Source organism: Eulemur rufifrons, chromosome 28 (genome assembly GCF_041146395.1).
Source record: "Eulemur rufifrons isolate Redbay chromosome 28, OSU_ERuf_1, whole genome shotgun sequence".
Taxonomy (NCBI): Eukaryota; Metazoa; Chordata; class Mammalia; order Primates; family Lemuridae; genus Eulemur; species Eulemur rufifrons.
In genome coordinates this window covers 34,485,963-34,510,287 of record NC_091010.1, presented here as the reverse complement: position 1 = coordinate 34,510,287, position 24,325 = coordinate 34,485,963, and the positions used below count along the sequence as shown (strand labels likewise).

The window sequence follows — 24,325 nt, the reverse complement described above, 5'->3', positions numbered from 1 at the left end:
TCATACATTCCTATAACCATTCATTCATTTAGGAAGTGCTATTCTGTTCCTTTGGAGAGTAGAGAAGGACCTTTGGACTCAGTGCATTTCCGAACAAATCATCATCAGATTATATTTCTAAAAGGCAATGTCTTTTTCACTCACAACTGTGTTTTTGAAAAACAAAAGGGATTTTATTTTAAGAGATTCTCTTCTCTCTGAAATTAGAGCATCTGGTGATGCATTATATACCAGGCTGGACATACATTTATAGTAATTTATTAAATTATACATTTAGGTTTAAATTACTTTCTCTATATATGCACTTTTTTCCTTAAAGTTTAAAGGACAAGAGTGGTCTTAATAAAAGGCTTCAGAAATAGTTAAAATCCTTCCTGCAAAACCAAAAGTTGATTGCCAAGCTTAATCCTCAATAAGGTAGTAAAGTCCATGTAAGTAATTGCAGTGAGCTATAATATTTGTAGAGAAGGAAAACTGAATCCAACTAAAGTGAATAGGCCATGAATTCTCATCAGTCTATAAAACAGCACTGCAATTTGTATAAAGTGGAATCTCATAAATAAGTAATGGAGCATTAAAAGATACAGCTAGATGAATGTAGCAGGGGTTTGTGAGGCAAAAATAGTTGGTATTTCTTCCTGGACAAATATTAAATAATTTAAATGGAGTATATATTTTAAATGGGTAAATGGAAAACACAATTTCAAATATGTGACCCAACAGGCTGGTAGCATATTTGTTATACTTTTCTTTTTTTCTTTTTCTTTTTCTTTTTTATTTCAGCTTATTATGGGGGTACAAAAGTTTAGGTTATATATATTGCCCACGCGCCCCCCCCATCCCTCCCAGTCAGAGCTTCAAGCGTGTCCATTCCCCAGACAGTGCGCAGGGCACTCATTATGTAGGTATACACCCATCCCCTCCCCCCACCCCCATGCCCCCGAGTCATATACTTTTCTTCCATGCAATCTTTACACCTAGGAAAGTCCTTCATTATTGTTGCTCTGTTTCATGGGTGGGCAAATAGATGTATTATTTAGTCCTGTACCAACTGTAAATTTCAGTTTTTCTTTGCATTAAACACTACTTTTTAAATCAACTCTATGCATACTATTCTACATGCTGAAATTTTAAAAGTAGATAGATATCTAATATCAAAACTTTTTCATTATTTATCAAGAGAACTTATTTATATGTGCATATGCTTGTGAGGTAAGCCAAATATGTATGTTTAGATGTTGACATATATTATACATCTTTTCTTTCTATAGCATTTATGAATCTTCAGTGTAAAACTTTACTTTTAGATAATTTATTTCATTAAAGTTAGTTTACTTTAGCATTTTATAAGAGCCAAGCATTGGGCCAGGCAATAAGATTTCCAAGGTCAATATGACACAGTCTCTGACTTCAAGAAATTGGGATAAATAGTCAACGAATATACTTTAGTAAGTACTATCAAAAAGTTGTGCACAGTATAATATGGGAGCATGAGCAGGGAACACCTGGAACATAGAAAAGTTCATAAAAGGTTTTCTGGAAAAAGTTATGTATGACTAGAATTTTCAAGGAGGAGTTGCGTTATCTAAATAAAAAATGGAGAAAGAAAATCAAGGTAGGGGGCTTGAGCAGAGGCAAAGAGACATGGGAGAGTCCTGAGAACATATATTACAAGCAGGTTAGTATGACTGGAGGTAAAGTTGTCAAAGTAGTCATGAGAGGTGGGAGGGGAGTCTTGTTTGCTGCATGGGGAATAAGGACTATATTCCAGACTTAAACTATGCTTGTTAGAGACATCATTCCAGCAATCACATTGCAAATAATTATGAATTGTCAAGACTAGTATCAGGATAACCAACTAATAAGCATCTGTAACAGTAGTTCAGGTAAGAAATAAAGAGACCCTTACTATGCTTGTTATGGAGAGAATGTGAGAACAATTTGCAACATGTAAAATTATGAAAATTGGTGATTGATTGGATGTGGACAGCAAGGGAGAAAGAGGGGACTTAAATGGTTCCTCAGAATTTGGCTTGGGGGGGTGATGAATTGATGGACACAATTCAGGAGAAGGAGCCTTATTTTCACCTTCCCCAGACAATTCTTAAACACATTGAAGTTAAGATGCCTGCAGGACATTCCGGCAGGTTTGTTTTACAGATAAATGTCTATATGAGGCTGTAGCTTCAAGGAGCTGAATGGAAATCAACATCACAATGTAATTAAAGCTGAGGGTTTTAATGTGAGTGGGATTTTCCAAAAGGAATGTATAGAGCCAGAAGAGCAACACAGAAAATACTTCCAAAATCCAAAGTTTAAGGAGCAAACCGATAAGGGAAAGGCAGAAAGAATCAGACATACTTAAACAGGAGAACCAGCAGCAAGCAGGTACTAGAGTCTCGAGAAAGAAGGAGAGAGATCCATTTCAAATACAGCTATGAAGTTACTCAGATAAAGATAACATTTAGCAATAAAGAGGTCATTGGTGACCATGAAGTTGGTGACAGATATCATTTATTACATAACTGGGATTGTACAACTAAGAATATTTATACACACAAAAAATACATACACATGTATTTTTTCTAATATCTGATAGTAAGACTTGTGAACTAAAATAAAATCTTAAGCCCCCTGGCTGACTGAATGGATCTCTCTTGGCCAAGGGGACCCCAGAACACCCTACAGCTGAGTTGCTGGCCCTGAGAAGGGAGGTCAGACACACCTCGTCATGCCCTCCTCTCTTTCTGGAGATTTCTGGTGTAATTTCTGTCTCCATGAATTTGTAAAACAAAACTATAACCCAGCTATTGCAGGCACATTTTCTCAGGACCTTTTGAGGCCATGTGCTCCAGGCTGGTCACACACATTTGGCTCAGAATAAATCTCTTTAAATTATTATACAGAGTTTGGGTCTGTTTCCTTTAACAGACTAAAAATTGCTGAAATAGTAGGACCTGAATAAATAATGTAAAAATAAATCCATAAAATTTTCTAATCTATTTATGAACTACTAATTGAAGTTTCAAAAATAGTCACAAACAATAGGCACATCTCTATTATAAATATTTTTAGGTAGCAGCATTAAGATAGACATCACCAATTTTTCAAATTGTGTGGGCTTTTTTCTCTACCCAAGTGAGTACAGTGTTTGCATTATATAGTTTGGCTTGACAAGAGAACCCATAAAATTCCCCACTTGCAGCCCACTTAAAAAAGAAGTATTAGAGTTTTAGGCACTGTTGAATGTCATGCTGAGCTACAAAAGATAAGAAATCACTATAAAGCTCCCCACCTTCATTTCATTTTTAGAACCACACACAGGGAGATGACAACTACATTAGTCAGAGACAGACCACTGAGGTTCAGATTTATTTTGTTTAATATTAAATTGTATAGTTGAAGGAAACATCAGTTTCTTTTTCAAATGACACCATCGCTACCCTTCTAAACACTGCAGTTTACTAATGATTTTAAAACCGCTTTAAGGGTTTAAAACTGAACCACTGCTGATACTATTAATACAGCTCAGCTAAGATTTAGCATGCAGATCTCATATTGGGAATGTATTTGTGCTTCAGGTTAAATAAATTCTTTTGTTTTAGAACAGGAAGAACATGTTGTTGACTCAGGGTTCTATTTTTGTTACCCAGAGCTAAAAGAAGTCAGTTCAAACAGAAGGATACCTACAAGGCATTAAATGGAAGTTTGCTGGGAAGTTGCTTCCTCTATATTGCATACAATGCTGAGAATCTTATTTAAACCTAACAGGCAGAATTGTTTCCAGGTATGCCTTCTCTGATGCATTTGTGCATGCATTTTTGCCCAAGATTACTCTGACAAACAGAGATGAAGAATTCAGTCCTTATTCTGGAGAATCTGGCCCTTTACAAATTTTTCAAGGAGATGCTCCCTTGAAGGCTAGACACCTCTGACAGAGGCTCAAAGGCTTCCTCTCTTCACTTCTGTCCCCCTAATCTCCACCCACTCTGCAAATCCACACACAGAGATGCTGAAGCTCCTAGGTGGCAAGTGTGCCAAAGTAAAAAGACCACTTCACTTTCCATTATGCCCCATTCTGTTATACACGCACAAAGAAGTTCTCTTTGTGAACCTGTATCTTAGCATTTATTGAGATAAATCTTTCTTTAACTTCTTCTCACAACCCAATTGAGTCCATAGTTGAGAAAACAAATGAAAATGACAGACGGCATATTGAACTAGGCATCATGATTCTCTACTTCTGAAGACACAGGCTTTATAATGAGACCAAGCTCATACACCTTACTCTTACACATTAGGATCAATTATTTCCAGAAAGTCCTTCAGTTTGGTTTCAGGCAAAAATAGAATTCTGGGAGGCACATCCAAGTGTATTGCTGGAATTATGTCATTTTTTATGGATACATAATATTTGTACATATCTATGGGATCCACGTGATGTTTTGTTACATACAATGAATGTGTAATGATCAAGTCAGGGTATGTGAAGTGTCCATAATCTCAAGTATTTATCGTTTCTATATGCTGGGAAACATTTCAAGTCCTCTCTGCTAGCTATTTAAAAATATATAACGTATTGTTGTTAACTACAGTCTAATTCTGCTATTGAACATTAGAACTTATTCCTTCTACCTAGCTATATGTTTGTACCCATTAACCAACCTCCCTTCTATAATATAGTAGTTAGATTATTCAAATTGAGAGTCATTCAAATACAAACTGCAAAAAGCACTTAGTTCATGGCACATTGTAAGACTTCAAAAACTGGTAGCCATTACTATTAATTTTTTAGTACAGCTATCAGCTGATCCAACATTCCTCTTTCAATTCAAGCTCCACATATTCTGCTAGCTGAACTTAATTTTAAGAGAAATAAACAAAAATACAAAAACTAGGTTTGTAACATAAACTCAATTTTGATAATTTCAAATATGTTTCATTTCCCTTTAATTTCCAAAATAGGCTGCAAATGTGAAAATATATAAATTCATACACTATACATAGATTTGTATATTTGTTATGACCAAAGTCCAAGCCTCGGCTAATACTCTTAGAAAGAAAAATTGTTGTTTACAAATTGACTATGTTTGTGTTTGTAGTGATGCTACAAAAAATAATTATTTATCAACTTAAATAAGATTTTATACTTTATTAAGAAGAGTTACTACCTAAAATTTTCTCTAAATATGGCAGGAGATTAGGAAATGCACTAGTGCAAATGACTTATGGCTCAAAAAATAATAAACAGTTGCTTGCATTTAATTCATAGTATTGTTAAAACTATTAGTTTCCCTAATACTGTAGATAGCCATACTTTATAAATTATTTAATGATTTAACATAATCATAATAGCCAATAAAAATTAAATGCATACTATTTTCATGTATTATGGTAAACATTTACATACATTGCATGTATGTATTAAACTGGCCAATCACTATATGAGGTTGATTCTATTATTGTCCATATTTTACAAATAAAGAAGCCAATGCCCAGAGAGGCTAAATTAGTTATCCACAATCACATTAGTCATTTTTGTAAGTTAGATGTGAATTCAGGTACTTTGATTCCAGAGCACATGTTTTAACCCATTCATTAAGTTTTGTATATTGCTGGGATACTGGGTCTGCATTCATGGAATCATATGCTCTAGTGACAGGATGAACCACGTGACCAGGGCATGGTGTCCTCATCACAACACATAAATAAGAAGTGAAAGCTGGCATGTAAGTTGAGAAGTCTGGAATTCTGGTGTAGTGAATACAGAAGTCATGGTCCAGTAAGAAACAAGTTAAAAGAAAGTAGATGGAGAGCTGGGCTCAGAATTAGGAGATGGCCTGAGTCAGTCTATCTGAAGGTTGAATGGTCCTTCACAGAGGTTATGTCATGCTCTGCTGTTGTATATTCCACATCACAGCAAATGCCTACTCCTTTGAACAGAGAGTTCCAAGGGATAAAGACCAGAGCTGCAGATTTAATCAGTATATGACTGCATAGAAACATTTTGGGGCTTCTGCTGGCATTTGCTCACCCAGGAATTTGGGATCATCTGAGAGTTCTGCAGCTGGTATGAGGCCTCTTATATCTGGGACCATTCTGAAGAAGAACTATTGGCATGCTTGTGGTGGAGAGTCAGGATATGCATACAGATCCTTTAGAGTCTATCTCCTATGAAATATTAATATAATGAAGGATACTAAACAAAATACTAAGCTGACAAAGTCATTGTATCAGACACTATTTCATGAGGCCCCATATGAACTCAACATGTTTCTAATCAGTTTTTAAGAACCCCTCAAAATAAATCTTCTATTATTGTCAGACTATTAACTTAGAGTCCTCAAATTGCCTCTTCAGGTGGATTTTATCTTGTATCACATCTTTTTGCCTGGTATCTCTATTTCCTTGTTTTTTCAACCCTGATTTTACTAATATGTCAAAAAGTACTAGGAATAATCTTTTCCCATGAACCCTGACCAGGCCAGCTCAGTCCATTGTAATGTTTCTCATTCTTTTCAGTAAATAATTTTTTCCTCCATTTAACACTTGACATACAGTATATTCTTACAATGTTTACTAGGTTTTATTCTGCACTCATTTTTTCTCCCCTACTCTACTGTTACAGCAAATACTTTGAGAATATTGATAAGATTTTCAATTCTAAATGTGATATACTGTACACTTGGGCATAAAGTGTGGAATGATAGACAATGGATACTCGGAGGATGGGGGGTAGTGGGATGGGTAATGAGAAATTATGAAATGACTATAATGTATGTTATTCTAATGGGTACCCCAAAAGCCCTGACTTCACCAATATGCAATGGATGCATGTAACACATGTACACATTTGTACCTGATACAATTTAGACAAATAAAGAAATGAATGAGTAAAAGTGGTACACTATACTTTGTGAATAGTCAGATTTACATTAAAAACTTGCTGGTTGGTAGTTTATTTTTTAATACACTGGACAAAACATTTTGCTATGTGTGATCCTTAAATATTGCTTCAAACATATTCCTTAGTTACTATAACATTACCTTTAAAAAGTAAACAAAAAGATTACTTCAGTATTTGAAGCCAAACATTAGATTATTCATATTAAAATATCATTAAAACATAAACACAAAGTTGATAGCTTGAATTCAGTAAAGTAATTAACCATACATATCTTGGTTTTAAGTGTGTCCTAATAGTTTCTGATGACAATTAAAATTAAATTTTACAAGTGGAGCATGAATCATTTAGTGAAATTAATGTATTATATAATTATCATTAGGTAGCAACAGGAGACCATTATGATGCATCAAAATTCCATCCTATGAACATTACAACTTCTCTAAAACTGTGCAGAATCAGTTGGATGCATCCTGCTGTACATATTTTCCTCTGCCTTTGTACTTTCAAAATCATTTTAGTTTTTAAGAAAAAATGTTATTGCCTAAAGACCAAGACAATTACACTGTATCAAATTATGAGTGCTAAGGTCCACATTTCAATTTCTAAATCTGAAATAAATTATGGATACCATTTCTCATCAAATTTAAGAACTAGGATACAAGAAAAACATTAATGTAACAATTTCGGCCGGGCGTGGTGGCTCACGCCTGTAATCCTAGCACTCTGGGAGGCCGAGGTGGGTGGATCGTTTGAGCTCAGGAGTTCGAGACCAGCCTGAGCAAGAGCGAGACCCCACCTCTACTAAAAATAGAAAGAAATTATATGGACAGCTAAAAATATATATAGAAAAAATTAGCCGGGCATGGTGGCGCATGCCTGTAGTCCCAGCTACTCGGGAGGCTGAGACAGGAGGATCGCTTGAGCTCAGGAGTTTGAGGTTGCTGTGAGCTAGGCTGACGCCACGGCACTCACTCTAGCCTGGGCAACAGAGTGAGACTCTGTCTCAAAAAAAAAAAAAAAAAAAAACAAAACAAAACAAAAAAAAAAAAACAATTCCTTCAGCGACAAAGAATCACTAGGAAAAGGGGCAAAAATAAGAAAAAGGGAAAGAAAATTAACTAAAAACTAATCATCAGGTTGATATCTGTTTATGCATTACTAGTTGTATATTCCATATGGGCTTTATGTCTCCAGTACTAAACAAATTAAGGAAATGGGAAAGATCATTTTTGTGATGATTTCAATACCTGTTTGTCTTATTTAAATAGTTGATAGATATGATTAAATAAATTTTTCATTTTTCAGCTATGTGGTATTGTAGAGTGACAACTGTAATGTAATTTAGTTATTGCTATGGTTAGACTATTACATTAATTCAAACCTCTTATGCTTGGGCTATTACAGTTGCCTCCTATTTCAGCTTTCTGGATTTAGCCTCTCCCATTATAATCTGCTCAGGAAGCAGTAACCTTTACAATGTGAGGTTAAGGTTTCTCTATCACCTTCTATGATATGGTATAGAAAAATTTTATGATATGTAAGAGTTATAATTATGTGTAACACTCATTTCTCTGTGTCTGTACTTAAAAAATTACCTTTCCCTAGACAGCTCCCAATCCCTCCCAACTTACATTTTACCAGTATTCATCCTTCATGGGTCAACTTTGCCATCACCTCCTTTTCTATGTTTTCTGCACATGTCCCTATTATAGACTTTATCATCTCATTTGCTTGGTGTAGCAGAAATTGTTGGTGCCCTACACATGTCCCTAAGAGCATTTGGTGTGCTCTGGCCAACTTCCATCTGCTAGTATCTACATACAGACTCAACGCAGTTATATCAGAATCTGCAGAGGGAATTTGGCTACTTGCTTGCACTGGAGGCAAGAACTGCCAAAATTTGCCATCCCCCCTGCTCCAGTATAGCAGCCAATAACTCTCAGAATTTAGCATATAGATTTTTCAGTTCCATCCTTTTTGAGAGGAATAATTTTGACACATGAATTTGTACCTTTTCCTAGAATTTGCTATTGGGATTACACTCCAGCTTTCTTTGTGATAGCTGGTTTAATAGCAATGCCATCATTGGCAGCCTTCTTTTCTTTGCATCATTTTCTCACTTCCCCATTAGTGTCACCTGAATTTCTCCAACAAACTATTTATACTTGAATATATTGTCTCCAGGTTTTTTCTTGGAGAAGCCACAATAAGATATTTGACACCATAGGTACTGGGTGGGGGATGGAGGCTGGAGCCTTCAGATGGGATTCTGCAGTTGAATCACTTGCTGGCCAGTTGGCATCAAGCCCTCCTGATATGTTGTAACTTCACAGTGACCAAGATGATCCCCTGTGGTGAACTGGAATGGCATAAAAGTATATGGGGATGTATGCCCTATGCAATCTCTTCAGTATTTGAGAGAGATGGTGACAATGATAACGATAATAACCGTGGAGTTAGTACTGTAAGTATTGTCAGTGCTCAGAAGGAAAAAAAATGACAGTTTCAAACTAGTCAATCAAAATCTCAGGATATGGTGCGAAAGCCACAAGATCCGTATGATCGCATTTAAAGAAACTCTCTTCTTTTGTAGCCATAGAAGACTGAACTAAAAACCAGACCCTGTGTTAGATTATAAGAGTCGCAGAACTGCAGAGAGGGTTTAAGGGCCTTAGCAGGGAAGGAGCATGACCCTGAAACTTGGATCTTGGACACTTGGGTGCCTCATTCCTCCTTACTAAAGAAAGATTCATTCATTGCCAGGAGACCGCAGAGGTAAATGCTTCAAAATATGCAGATCTTCCTAAAAATTTTTCCTCTCTGTGGCTTATAGACCATTAATTAACTAGGTTTAAGACCAAGCATAGCCCAGGTGAGGAAGTAATGTCTCTGCTTTGAGAATAAAGGGATTATTCATCAAATGAACTGCAGAAACTGGCAAATATGTCCAGGCAGGTCACAGGAGAACATGCCTAGAAATAAACTTCAGAATGATGGACAAGGGGCATGTGAGAAATATAGGACACACAGTAGATGCTAAATATATATTTACATAATAAAATAAATTCACACCTAAATATATGTATTTTGAAGGATGAATGTCTACATCTATACCTAATTAGTATATCCAATTACATATTTCTCTGAAATATTTTAATTCTAGAAAATGAAAATTTATATTATACATAAGAAAAGAATAATCTCACATTAATCAATATTTAAAGTACACAATGATCATAAAATGTAAATTTGTATCCTTAATAAGTTAAGTCCAAATGTACAGGATATCACTTATGAAAAAAAAATCTTGAAAAGTATCCAGAACAGTCATTTAACAGATTACATCAGCTGCATCTCTTTTCAAAATTAAGATGTAAGAAGTATATGCACTTTTAATAAATACACTTAAGATATATATAAATATTCCACTTACCCTTACTTGACCCACAAAGGCATTGGCTTCTTCCTCCACCACAGATAAATTTCTAGGTAGATAGGGATCAAACACTGGAGCATTGTCATTGACATCTGTCACCACCACATTTACTGTGGCAGTTGAAGTCTTAAAAGAAAAAAGAAGAATTAAATGTGAGAAGAGCTATTTTTATTTTGAATTCAGTTAAATGGTCATCCTGGTATTTGTCTATCTGAAAAGTGTTTCATTCTTATTCCTAGTCCTTAGCTTTCTAAAATATAAAAAAAAAAAAAATTAAAAAAGAAGCTTGCAATTTTAAAACACCTCAAAAAACAGATGAAAAAAGCAAATGATGATATTAAAGGGCAAACATCTTCTTGAAAATGTCAAGTATTTCCTGGAGGATTACTCTCAGAAAATGATTTTACCTTTATCTTGTTCACATTTTATGAGTGGCAAGCTTTTGTTTATACACACATGCACTCCTTTATCTCTGAAATGTGCCTTTTCTGTAGTTTTCATCGCTTATATTTCTTGCTGTTTAGAAATAAAACTGATACATTATAAAGTAGCATGATAGATCAAATGGGTATTTTAAGGTGAGCTAATGCTATCAGAAAATACCACACCTTAGTAATTTTTTAGGTTTGCATCTAAACCAAGAGTATGAACACCATGCAGTAGCAATGAAATGGTTATCTTATGAGCATATAGTCTATGGAAATGGTAAGCAAGTAAACCTCACCCGTAGTATGTGCTACCTAGTTAAAAGATAAATCTCTGGCCTGCTGTAACTACAAAATATTATGTGGGTCAATGACTTTTGCACAATCAAGGAACATCTTCGTCTGTAACTCAAGCTGGAAGTTCTCTCTCTAATCAAATCCTGAGAACAGCACATGACCCAGTGTTGGGCAGATCACAGAAGGCTAAGAGCAAAGGCACAGAAAGAACCCTAAGCTGGAAAGTAAAAAATCCCATATGCTATGGTATTAAAATATTTAGTAATGTGTAAATAAAAAGTAGGAGGGAAAAGCAGGATGAAACTGCCAAGAGAGAATCATCCAACTTTTGTTTAAAAAAGTACAGACACAATTTCTATTAATTTGCAAGTGATGTGTAGTGAGAAGCTAAAAAACTGAGCATACAGAAGTGAGTAAGAGTGAGTGAGGCTGAAGCAGTTTTGCAGCAGTCATGAGGCTGAGGAGTCTAGTAATCAAGTGATATCCTAGCTGCCAAGGAAGGGAGGTCGTGGTAAATACCTCATGCTTTCTGTTGGGATCACTAAAGTTCTATACTACATGAGTAATGGTGCATGGGGATTTGATCAGACCTTACTCAGATTTAAATCCAACATTCAAACTCTAATTGCATTAAGGTGATCTGCCCCTATTTTAACAGAAGGAAATATAAATTCTCTTTTCAGTAACACAACTTTAATTCAAAGCCTCTATAATTTTTTTATACACAGTGTTCAGCAGTCATTAAAAAATTATGATGTATAGAAGGGAATCCTTGCGTATTAGCAATGACTTATTTTTTTTTATCTGTGTACTGGTATATTGGTGGGCTTATCCTTTGAAAAATTCATATAGTTATTCACATATGATTTTGTAGCTATTTTTATATTTAAAGTTCAAGATAAAACTTTTATTTAAAGATGAGTACAATGATGGCCAGAACAGAATTATATAGCCAAAGTCTAGACACAACCCAAATTTCCGTTGACAGTAGATGGTTATATAGATTGTGTTTTATGCACTCAATGGAGTCATATAAAGTACTAAAAATGTACAAACTACTGCTACAAGTAATCTATATGGATGAATTTCATGAACATAAGGTTCAGTGAAAAAAGTCAGATACGAAAGAGTACGTATTCTTTTATTCCACTTATATAAATTTCAAAAAGAAGCATAATCTATAAAGGGTGATAAAAGTTAGACAGGGTCACTTTGTGGAAGAAAATAGAATAGGGTTAGAGATAATCATAAGACTGGGTTTCTAGAGTGATGATTAATTTCCATTTCCTCTTATAAGTAATGGTTATATAGGTATGTTCCCTATGTAAAACTTCATTAATCTGTACAATTATGGTTTGTAAACTCTTCTGCATGTTTTATTTCCATGAAATCATTTAATTTAAAAGATACATACATGCAAATGTATACAAGTGTGTAGATGTATGTAAATATGTATAAAGAAATTCTAATGCTATTCAATTAGATGGAATCCAGATGAATTTATCTTTCCCTTGTACTTTTATATATTTTCCAAATATTCTCCAAGAATGCTATCTTGCTTTTATAACAAAAAGTATTTTTAAAAATTTATTTCCTTAAAATTTGCATTCAAGTTGAAACCAGTAAAGAAGACGTGTTTTTACAGTTGCAGTAGTTCTCAGTTTGCTGGAGAGTGAACAAGACATTAAAATTGACAGTCTGTAGCCAAAATCTAAGGGTAGCCACACTAGAGTTTGCTGGCTTCTCTTCAAACTGCCTGACACCCCTTCCTGTCAGACTATCTGTATTTCCCTATCAAGCCATTGTAATGTTTTTCTAATCCTATTCTTTAAAATTCCCATTCTTGATACTATGAAGAAGAATGTTTTCAGTGTTTTCTGAGTCCTCTGTCAAAGACTGTGACCTGTAACTGTGTAATATAGGACAGAACTGGATAACTAAGTAAACTAAGAAGTTCAATCACAAGCCCATCATTTTATGTTGGGGCTGATAAGCATGGATCATGTAGGCATCTTTCTTCATTTCTTAATGAATTTTACATAAAATGAAAAAAATCTATGTCTCTGACAGAAATATAGAGTAATAAATATACCTACAATAATTTCCTGCTTATATATTTCTTGAAAAGTTGTCTAAAGAACATTTGCATCAGAAGCACTTGGGTAATCAATAGAAATTAAGTCTATTAACTCTATTGTTTTGAATCAATGGAAATAATGATAGATTGGTTAACTGTAAAACATGATCATGTAAAATTTTTTGGATTGGTTCAGAAGGCTGGCAACAATATACTTTGGTATGGATACACAGGGTGTAGGCACACCCTACAAAATATTTATGTCACTTATTAAGGACAGATTCTTTAGCTGTTTCAGTTTAAATACTAGTAAATGAACATGGACTATTTTAATTAAAGTAAAAGAACTGGATAATATGTCAGCCAATACATTTTCACAACAATTATTTTTTAAAAGTAAATTTATATTATGCCAATTAAATTAAAAAGTTATCAAACTAATAAACCTAATAAACCAAAAATTACCTATTTTCTATCAAGAGAATTTACTTACAATTCCATTGGCTGGAAATACTTGCACTTTATTACTAAACACCATAACTGATCATTTTTGTGGCAATTACATATTTATGTTAGATTTTATTTTGTTTTAAATCACAGATAAGTTCTTAAAATATATATTCTGTTCTCAAAAATGCAAGTAGATATCTCTGTTGTAGCAGACAAGCTGAACATACATTTATTTTTATAAATTAGTATGGCTCTGAAATAAAGGATGCTAATATAGCATCTTTGGTTTGGTATAGCATTAAAAAATGTAATCTGTAAAGTTATACTCAAACAATGTACATTCATCTATAAAAAGCATTTTTTAATTCATGAGAACATACTTTAATTAAGATTATTTTATAATCTTTATTTTATACTATGGACTTTGTTGAGCCTATCAAGCTATTTTTTTTAAATTATTGGAAACTAGGTTTACAAGGAAAAAATAATTAAGATGTTCAAATCTACTCATTCAGGAAGTATTTTTATATATACTACAATATAATATATAATATATATAATATATAATAATAATATATATATTTAAACATTTGTATATTTAAATATATACTTGTTTTATATTACATATATTATAAAATTTGTATATATAAAGTTTAAACATTTAAATCTAGAGTTTATTCTACAACCATCTGTTTTTTGTTCTAAAATCTTATTAAACCAACTATATTGAAATTCAAAGTTCTTTAAACTTCACACATTACCTTATGCACATATTTTTGCTTTTGCTAATGTTTCCTGAGTTTTGATTATAAAGGTAAATGCTCAACTTTTAAATGTTATTTGTTTGTTTATATCATCATGTTTAAAAGAAATTTAGGAAATAATATTACCTCAAGGCCAAAACAAAGATGCTAAGTTTACTAGCAGTCTGAAGTTGTAAAACATTACAAGTGTTCACTGTGAAAGCCATAATCAAGTAATTCAAGCCAGTAATTCAATAGCATTTTGTAGAAATCAAAACCATGATAAAATCAATTAATCTATCATGTCTATTAAGGAGGAAAACAATATTGCTGAACACATGGAATCTGGTCAGAAATATCCATGCTACAGTACACCTTCATATTTAAAAAAAAAATTCTAATCATTATCTATGTATATTTAAATATATGTGTGTGTGTGTGTATATACACACACACACATATTACACTGTGTTATTGGTTGGTTAACACAATCTCAATCCAAAATTCCTATTCACTAGTTATCATTCAGCTTGGTGTGGTTACTTACGGATAATAAGATCTAAGAGGAAATCTGCTAGGTGAGATTTCTAAAAAAAATTTTGGTTCTCTGCTTTAAAACAGGGGGGTCAGACTCTTTTGGCATTCGTCTTTATACTTTGCTCCTCTGTGATGGACAGCTAATGCCTAGAGTTGCAGTAGCCGTCTTACGATCATTAGGTAACAAAATTGGGATGAATGTAAACACACTAAAAATGGCAGAGCTGAAAATCTCCAGCAGGTATCTTCAAAGGTATTGTTGAACCCCTGCACCATCCCTTCCTTCACTGTCCACTTCTAGATTTTTTTTTCTTTTTTTTAATTATCTTAATTTTTAAGTGTAAAGTTCAGTGGCAGTAAGTCCATTCATATTTTTCTGCAACCATCATCACCATCGATCTCCAGAACTCTTTTCATCTAGCAAAACTGAAACTCTATACCCATTAAACAATAACTCCCCATTTCCCCTCCCCCACCCCCTGGAAACCACCATTCTCCTTCCAGTCCCTGTGATTTTGAGTATTCTAAGTACCTCAAATAAGTAGAATCATACAGTACCTTATTGTATGTATATACTACATTTTGTTTGGTTGTTTTCACATTTTAGCTATTATGAATAATGCTGCTGTGAACATGAGAGTACAAATATCTCTTTGGGACCCTGTTTTCAACTTCTTTGATATATATCCGGAAGTGTAATTGGTGGTTCATATGGTAATTTTATTTTTAATTTTTGAGAAAATGCCAGACTATTTTCCACAGCAGCTGTACCATTTTACATTCTCAACAACAGTGCATAAGGGTTCCAATTTTTCCACATCCTCGGCAACACATTATTCTCTCTCTCTCTTTTTTTTTTTGTTGTTGTTTTTTGTTGGTATGTTTTTAATAAAAGCTACCCTATTAGATATGAGGTGGTACCACACTGTGGTTTTGATTTGCATTTCCTTAATGTGTAGTGATGCTGAGTATCTTCTAATATGTTTAGTGGCCATTTGCATATCTTCTTTGGAAAAATGTCTATTGAAATCCTTTGCCCATTTTTAAATCAGTTTGTTTACTATTGTTATGTTTTAGGAGTTCTCTATATATTTTGGATATTAATCAATTAATGGGTATATGATTTGACAATATTTCCTCCCATTTGGTGAGCTGCCTTTTAATTCTGTGTTTTTGATGCTCCATTTTTATAAAAATTTTATGAAGTCCAATTTACATAATTTTTTTCTTTTGTTGCCTGTGCATCTGGGATCATATTCAAGAAATCACTTTCAATCTAATGTCAAAAAGCTTTTTCCCTATTTTTTTTTCTAGGAGTTTCATAGTTTTAGATTTTAAATTTAGGTTATGGGTCACTGTTGAGTTAATTTTTGTTTTTGATATAAGGTAAGGGTCCAACCTCATTGTTTTGCATGAACATATCCTGTTTTCTCACCACCATGTGTCAAAAATACTGTGTACCCTCACTGAATGGTTACAGTTGCTATCTTGGAAACAATTTGACCAAAAAAAGTGAGGGTTTATTTTTGGATTCTCTATTATATGACATTGATCTGTATTTCTGTCTTTATGCCAGTATCACTCTCTGATTACTGTAGCTTTGTAGTAAGTTTGAAATTAGGATGTATCAGTTCACCAGCTTTGTATTATTTATTTATTTATGGCTATTTGGTGTCCCTTGAGATTCTATATAAATTTTAGGACGAGTTTTTCTATTTCTGCAAAAATCATCAGTGGGATTTTAATAGGAATTGCCTTAAATCAGCAGATTGCTTGGGGAAGTATTGCCATTTTAATAATAATATTAGTATTTCAATCTATAAACATGGGGTATCTTTCAATTTACTTAAGTTTTGTTTAATTTCTTTCCAAAATGTTTTATAGTTTTCACTGTACAGGTCTTTGATCTCCTTGGGTACATTAATTCCTGTTATTTTATTCTTTTTGATGCTATTGTAAATGTAATTGTTTTCTTAATTTTCTTTTTGGCTTGCCCATTTTCAGTGTATAGAAATGAAAATGATTTTGTATGTTGATTTTGTATCCTATACTTTGCAGTATTTGTTTATTAGTCCTAACATTTGTGAGTGTGTATGTATGTGTGTGTGCATGTGTAAGGAATCTATAGAGTTCTCTTTATATAAGACCATATCATCCCTAAATAGAGATAATTTTTCTTCTTCCTTTCCAAATTGGATGCCTTTTATTTTTTTTTCCTAACTAATTGCTCTGGCTAGGACATCTGGTACTATTTTGAATAGAAGTGGTAAGTAAAAGCTGGCACTATTGTCTTGCTCTGGATGTTAAAAATTATTAAAATCTAAAAAAATATTATTTTATCTGTACTCATGATAGCTAAAGAAATAAACACTTATAATAATGAGATACAGATTTTTCAACTAGTACTGATAAAGTAAATTTAGAAAAGGAAAAAATATATTACAAACCATATTTCTTCAATATTGTCTACAAAAAAATTAACAATGACTAATATAATAGAATATGAGCTGTCTTCCCCCCATCCTTATTTTGAGGTGGTGGAGAAGGCGGTTTTTTGAACTCCTGACCTCTAGTGATCCTCCTACCTCAGCCTCCCAGAGCGCTAGGATTAAGGTGCAGGCCACCTCGCCCGGCCTGAGAAGGCGGTTTTTCATGACAAAATTTTTAAGTTCATCCTGGCAATTTCTCTCACATAAATGGCTGATAATCATTTTGATTTAAGTAAATTCCATCCATCTGTGGTCTGTGTTTATTAAACATGTCTTGAAACCAATAATTATCATGGCTAACATGTTAATTTTATCATAATTATATAAAAGACTAAGTTTAAATGTTTACATAGAAAAGTGCTATCAAGATGTGAGAATATTATTTTTATGTAATCACTTTTTTCTTCCAAAACTCACAGTATATGGCCACATATAAATGTATCCCTAAATTATATAAATCATAAAATTAACTTAAGAAACATTTGTTTATTTGAAATCTAAGTGTTTAGTTCTCTACTGATATTCCCAATACAAACTTTAGAACATAAAACAAAATTTAATCAAATACATTAGAATTTTAAAGCTGAATAAGACCTGATTGATTATAAGAATGAGAAAATGGGGACCTAGAAATGCTAAATGACCTGGCCAAGGAAAATTAAAATATACAAGTAAATTACTGAAAAATACCCTAAAGAGAACATAACCACTAATTTTAACTCAGAAAGTATTTTGTTTTTGAGTGGGCAAAACTATAATTAGTAGATTGTGACTATGCAGACATCTAAATATGTTATTTATTTTCCATCTGTTCTATTGTCTAAGAAAGTTTGTTTTTAAAGACAGACTTAAAATGTTTAGCTAATACTATTGCCATCAGTTTTTGATTTATAAAGTGACATATTTCAAAGCTATGTGTTATACTTCCTTGTTTTTTTCTATCCTAATGGTTGACCTGAATGCTCCTTTTTAATTTCACTTCACTCTAATTATACTTCTTACTCTATGCTAAATAATTCCTCCTCTACCTCCTTAGAATATTTCTCCTCAGTTATAGCCTAGCCAAGTTTCCCATTAAACTTTCATCATAAGTCAAGTTCTTAAATTACTTCCTCTAGAGACTCTCATTGACCTCTTTACATCCATCTTACACAGGTACACTATAATAATCAAGGGCATTGAATATATAAAAATTAAACTTAGATTTTCTTTTTCTTCATTTTTCTATTATCTAAGTACTTTCTAATAGCCTCACTATTTTATAAAACTGGTCTGTATATTTCATTCTCTACATACAGTTCTTTACCCAATGTCTGAAAATGCCACATAGCTTATTATGGACAGATTGCAATTACCAAATTTAACTATTTGTATCTATTGGTCTCATTTTTAATTAAGGTGATAAAACTATTCAGTATCAATTTTATGCATTTATCATAGTACAATTTTCTCACAAATCCTTTTAAAATAAATGTGAGGATTACATTATCATATTCTCTTAGTCAATATATTATATAAAGAAGTTATTTCAAGTAAACTGGAGATATGTTGCTATTTATATTGAATGAGCCTTGCTTTTATATCTATACTGGGTTTAAAATTATTTCCAGACAGTAGCATTGAGTTGGCACATAAGCACTCAACTAAAGGAAAGAAAATGAAACAAAACAAAACTAACTCATGGCATAGAAATGGTGGAAAAACAATTACTAGCAATTATTATATTATAATGCTTAGAAATCAGGATGGTGGTGGTTATGAACAGGATAGTTCAAAGAATACAGAAAAATGATTTTAAAACACTTCAGAATAACTAACAATTTATTTTTAAAATAGATTTTTAGGCCCAGGGGAAATAGAATTTATCTTCTCTAGAATTATGGATCTATTCAAACTATTTAGATTATCAAGGATTACTCAGGATTCTGAGTGCTACTTACAAAAACCTGTGGAATCAATCAAATCTGTTTCCTAAGTGCTTAAGGATATTTATTTAAAAATTCATCTTTTACCCCATAGGCTCACAAAAGTGACACTAAGTGAAACTGGTTCCAACATAGTAAAACTGCCAGAAGGCATTTTATAGTGCTGTGCAGATGATAGACACAATGGGATACTTGTTAGAATAAAATAGATTTCATTTTCCCTATAAATTGGGTAAGAACGCTGATCACAAGTATGTGTTCTGTCAAGTCAAAGGTTGCAACACATTAACAGACTCACAGTATAGGTGCATTTCTAAAAGAGCCCACTGGAGAAAAGAGCACTTTTCCCAGTAATTATAAGTCCCTCCAGGTGAAAAAAAAATTAATTCATGTCTGTAATAAATTGTTTAAGGGTCCAAGACTACAAGACCCTCTGTTTCAGTAAAACTATTTTCAAAACCCTTTCCCAGGGAGCGTACTCACCCCATCTGGTCTGCCATCTGAAGCCGTGATGATCAGAATGTAGCGGTCGGTGCTTTCTCTGTCTAGGGCTTTCCCTAAGGTTAGAATCCCAGTACTAGTGACGGAGAAGACAAACAAAAAAGACAAAAGAGGTATGTCACAAGGAGAGTCGAGAGTCTTAGCATAGTGAACTGTTTGGTAGGTTTTTTTTTTTTTTTTTTTTTTTCCCTTTAAGCAATCATAGCTTGAGTATTTAAAATGTATGATACTAAGATTCATATCGAAAATTTAAAAAGGCTTTTAAGGCTGTCAAGTTTCTTAGCAATAACGATGAATTGCAAAACTGAGATAACTGAGTTGATTCTCTAGTCTCCAGGAAAAAACAAAACAAAACAAAATAAAACTGTGCTTAATTCATTCCAGGAAGAACACTATCTTATTTGTGATTAATTCAAAGGTAAGATTCGTTATTCTTTAGCAGTCTCGTAATTCTTTAGACAGGAACGGTTTCTTACAACTAACATATATCATCCTCCAATTCATGTCACATAGATGTCTATCATGAGAATAAAAAACATCTAAATTCCATTTTTGACCAGGCACTGTGGCTCATGCCTGTAACCCTAGCACTCTGGGATGCTGAGTCAGAAGGATTGCTTGAGCCCAGCACTGAGTTCCAGACCAGCCTGAGCAAGAGCGAGACCCCATCTTCACCGAAAATAGAAAAATTTTAGAAAAATTAGCCAGGCATGGAGGCGAGCACCTGTGGTCCCAGCTACTCGGGAGGCTGAGGCAAGGGGATTTCTTGAGCCCAGGAGTTGGACATTGCAGTGAGCTACTATGATGCCACTGCACTCTACCCAGGGTGACAGAATGAGACTCTTGTCTCAAAAAAAAAAAAAAAAAAAAAAAATTCTGACAAATCCTGTGCATAAAAGTTTATTTTTTCTTTTTTCCTAATTTCAAAACAATAGCAGGCCCTTGTAGAAAATTAGAAAATACTAAGAAATTATGAATTTTTGTAATATTTCTTTGTTTTTATAACCACATTTAAATAAATAATTGTTTTCAAAAGAGAAATCAGTCTGTATATTTTGCATTCTTTTGAAGATAATATAATTTTATTAGCATTCAATCTCATTTTATAATTTTTAAAAAACCTTTTGTGAATGCACCAATTTTAATATTTTGTTATTCTTTTAAAATTTAAGTGGTTTTTAATTTAACTTATGTATAATGGGAGATAAACAGCATTTACACAAAATCTTATACTCAGAATATTTCTAAAACTATTATACTTTTTACCTTTCACTGTTCAGAATAAATGCTTCCAGATATTTAAGACTTTATACACCAATGTAAGTCGTTTTATATCTGTTTATACTGCTCTCTAAAACAAGTTCTACATTTATTTCTTAGATTTTACAATCTGACACTGTATATGATATTTTAACTAAGCCTTAACAAGCATCTACTGTAGAGGAGAATTTATCTTACCATAATAACACATTAACATTTTTATCAAGTATGAAAACAATTTGTTTCTGATTGATAAAAAGCTTTCATTTTAAGGTAAGTTCTTTTTTTATTGTAATAGTGGAATTTAAAAAGTTCATACCACATATGGTAGTTTAGTACAGAGAGTCAAAGCCAATGAATCAAAATCAGAATCACAGTTACTCCATTTGTTTTATTTTGTTATGGTGGTTGATATGGACTTAAAAAAAGTTTTAAACATATGGCATGACTCTGAAAAACTGATTTTGCTTCTCATATATTTAAAAAATGTTTTGTCAAACTAACTGAAAACCAATTCCCAGAGTATGTTCATGACAATCAGGTTTGGATGAACTTTCTATACTGTAGATGGTTCAGATAATCTTATTTAACAATGACATTAAATGAGGAAAGTAAGGCATTTATTGGTTCAGAGACTTATTTACAAGTAATTTAGAAATAGAAATCTAAACAACTTACCTATAGTACAATAAAATAAAGAATATTTAGGTATTTATACCCCATTCAAAGTCTCTGTATTCTTCCTTGCACATTAAATTAGAAACTTACTAAAAATTTACATAAATGGCTACTTATTTGTGATCTGATGATTACAGTGGAGATAGTCCTTTACTTAGATGATGTGTGCTTTGTGACCCAATACACTGTTGTGTAAAGTGCACATTTTATATTCCCACCAGCAATATATAAGGATTACAGTATCTCTGCCTTCTTATCCGAACTCGTTATTGCCTTCCTTTTTCATTCTAAGTGGGTGTGAAGTGGTATTTCTTTATAGTTTTAATTTTCATTCCCTAATGACTAGTGACCATGAACATATTTCAGTGTCTTTATTGGCCATTCATATATCTTTTTTGGAGAATGTCTATTCAAATCTTTTGCCCGTTTTTAATTGAAGTTTTTCTCTTTTTATTTTTGAGTTGTAATAGTTCTTTATGTATTCTTGATATATATTCCTCCTCATATACATTATTTTAAAATATTTTCCCTCAGTGTGTGAGTTGTCTTTGACTTTAATGATGGTGCCCCTTGAAAAACATTTTTGAAAAAAAATTGATGAGGTCCAATTTATCAATCTTCTTATTATTTGTGCATTATGTGTTGTACCTCAAAAATATCGCCTAACTCAAGTAATGGAGACTGACTTCTGTATTTTCTTCTGAGTTATATAATTTTATCTAATATTTGGGTCTATAATCCACTTTTAGTTTATTTTTGTGAACAGTGTGAGGTAGAGAGCCAGCTTCATTCTTTTGCATGTTGTCCTAGCTTCCCTTTTTGGGGAAAAAAAAAAAAAAAAAAAAAATCTTTCCTGATTGGATTATCTTGACCCTATTTTCGAAAATCAATTGATTATAAATGTTAGAGTTATTTCTGGATTCCTAAGTCTATTCCAGTGATCTATATGTCTATTTTTATGCCAATACTACATAGTCTTGATTAAAGTTTTCCTTTAAAAAGTTTTGAGATTTCTTCGATGGCAACTATAAATTGTAGCTAATTTATGATTTTGACATATTGATAGGAAAAATTGAAAATAATTAAGCCTTTTCATTTTTAAATAGAAGTTTATTCATCTGTGAAATCTAAAGGTCTGGGAAATAACTGTTCTTGTCTACGGTTTTCCAGACACTACTAACCTATGGCTGCAAAATCCTATTCAACATGAAATTGCTGGTGTTCCTCAGTCAACCAAGTGACCCACACATGGTTCTCTTGATTTGGTATTATGTATCACATGTTCCTGAGACTGAAGCAGTGATTTGGTCATTTGTCAAAGTTTTCACTTTATAATTATGAGCTAAGTTTCCATTTTCATTCTTCCAGGACGTAAAGGCAGTCACAATCACATGGAAAATAGCAGAGAGGAAGCAAACACAGCTTTTTATCAACCAGCCACATGTGATAGCAGAACAGCTACCTTGCTATTAATGAGGGAAAAGAAAAGATCTCCCTGGAAACCTAAATGCGTTCTTGTAATGCCTGCTCGCAGTTTTCTCAATAGTTATGATTAATGCTACCTCAGATGTGTTCAGAGAGGTAAGTAGAATGATTCTAATCTAGACCTCAAAAAGGTTTAGCACGGACATGCATTTTTAAAAAAAATTTTAGCTGTTTAAAATATACCTACATTAATCAGAAATGGAAATACGGACTTTAGTGGCACCTTAAATGTGTTTGTAACATACCTTTCCTACAAGATTCCCTTTGAATAAACAGTTTGGTGCTAAGTTATCTTTTGTAGAAATGCCCTTGTCATTATGAGTAGCTGACAACTTTAAAGAGATCTAGTTAATCCCAGGTTATGCCTTCAAATGAATGTTTCCACCTCAGTGGATTTTACCTAGTAAAAATGTTAAAAATAAATAGCCTCTTGGGTAAGATTTCTGGATTCAGAATTATCCTCCTACCTGTCATTAACATTCATAGAAAAAAAAAGTAAAATAAAATTACAAACAGCTGAAAGGCTCTGATTAAAAGTCTGTTCTCTTCCTAGCAGTACATTGTTTAACATTAAGAAAAAGGGGGGAAGAACAAGTTAGAAGTCATTTTTAACTTACGTTTCTGAAAGATTAAAAACCCTCTGAGGATCTCCATTCTCAATGGCATACATTATTGGATCTCCCTCTCGATCAGTTGCCTTTAGAGAGAAAACATAATTCAATTATCAAGTAATTGATAAGGTTCCTAATCAGTACAGAGTAATATGGAAGTTTGAAACTGATAACACAGAATATCCAAACTACTTTTAAAGAATAAAGATTAAAGCATAGACTGACTAATGGTAAGATGAAAAATACAAAATTTCATATCTGATCCCAGGATTTCTGAATGAATACATAATCTTACCTGGTAGTGAATATAGTAATGGTTTTTCCAATATTTACTTTTATAATTAATATAATTAATTAATTAATTATAATTCAATTTAATTTACTTAATCTTGTATGAGTCTATCTCTATAATTTAAACAAATATATCAAGTTCTAGATAGATGTTTACAGTGTCAAAAATTATTTAATGTTTCTTTTTTCTTGTTCTGCTCAGAATATATCAAA

The 24,325-nt window shown here is 32.8% G+C and overlaps 1 protein-coding gene across 17 annotated transcripts in view; it reads right to left on the bottom strand.

Moving 5' to 3' along the window:
- PCDH15 (protocadherin related 15) overlaps nt 1-24,325 on the bottom strand; it is a 635,722-nt gene that overhangs the window by 193,606 nt on the left and 417,791 nt on the right. For 16 of the 17 annotated variants that reach the window (XM_069460690.1, XM_069460691.1, XM_069460687.1 and 13 more), the window contains 3 exons: nt 23,828-23,907; nt 19,770-19,863; nt 10,341-10,469 (listed from right to left, as the gene is read on the bottom strand). In XM_069460690.1, the coding sequence (XP_069316791.1) occupies nt 10,341-10,469; nt 19,770-19,863; nt 23,828-23,907 (303 nt within the window). The remainder of the gene's footprint in view (nt 1-10,340; nt 10,470-19,769; nt 19,864-23,827; nt 23,908-24,325) is intronic. The other variant, XM_069460684.1, reaches the window with a different exon arrangement.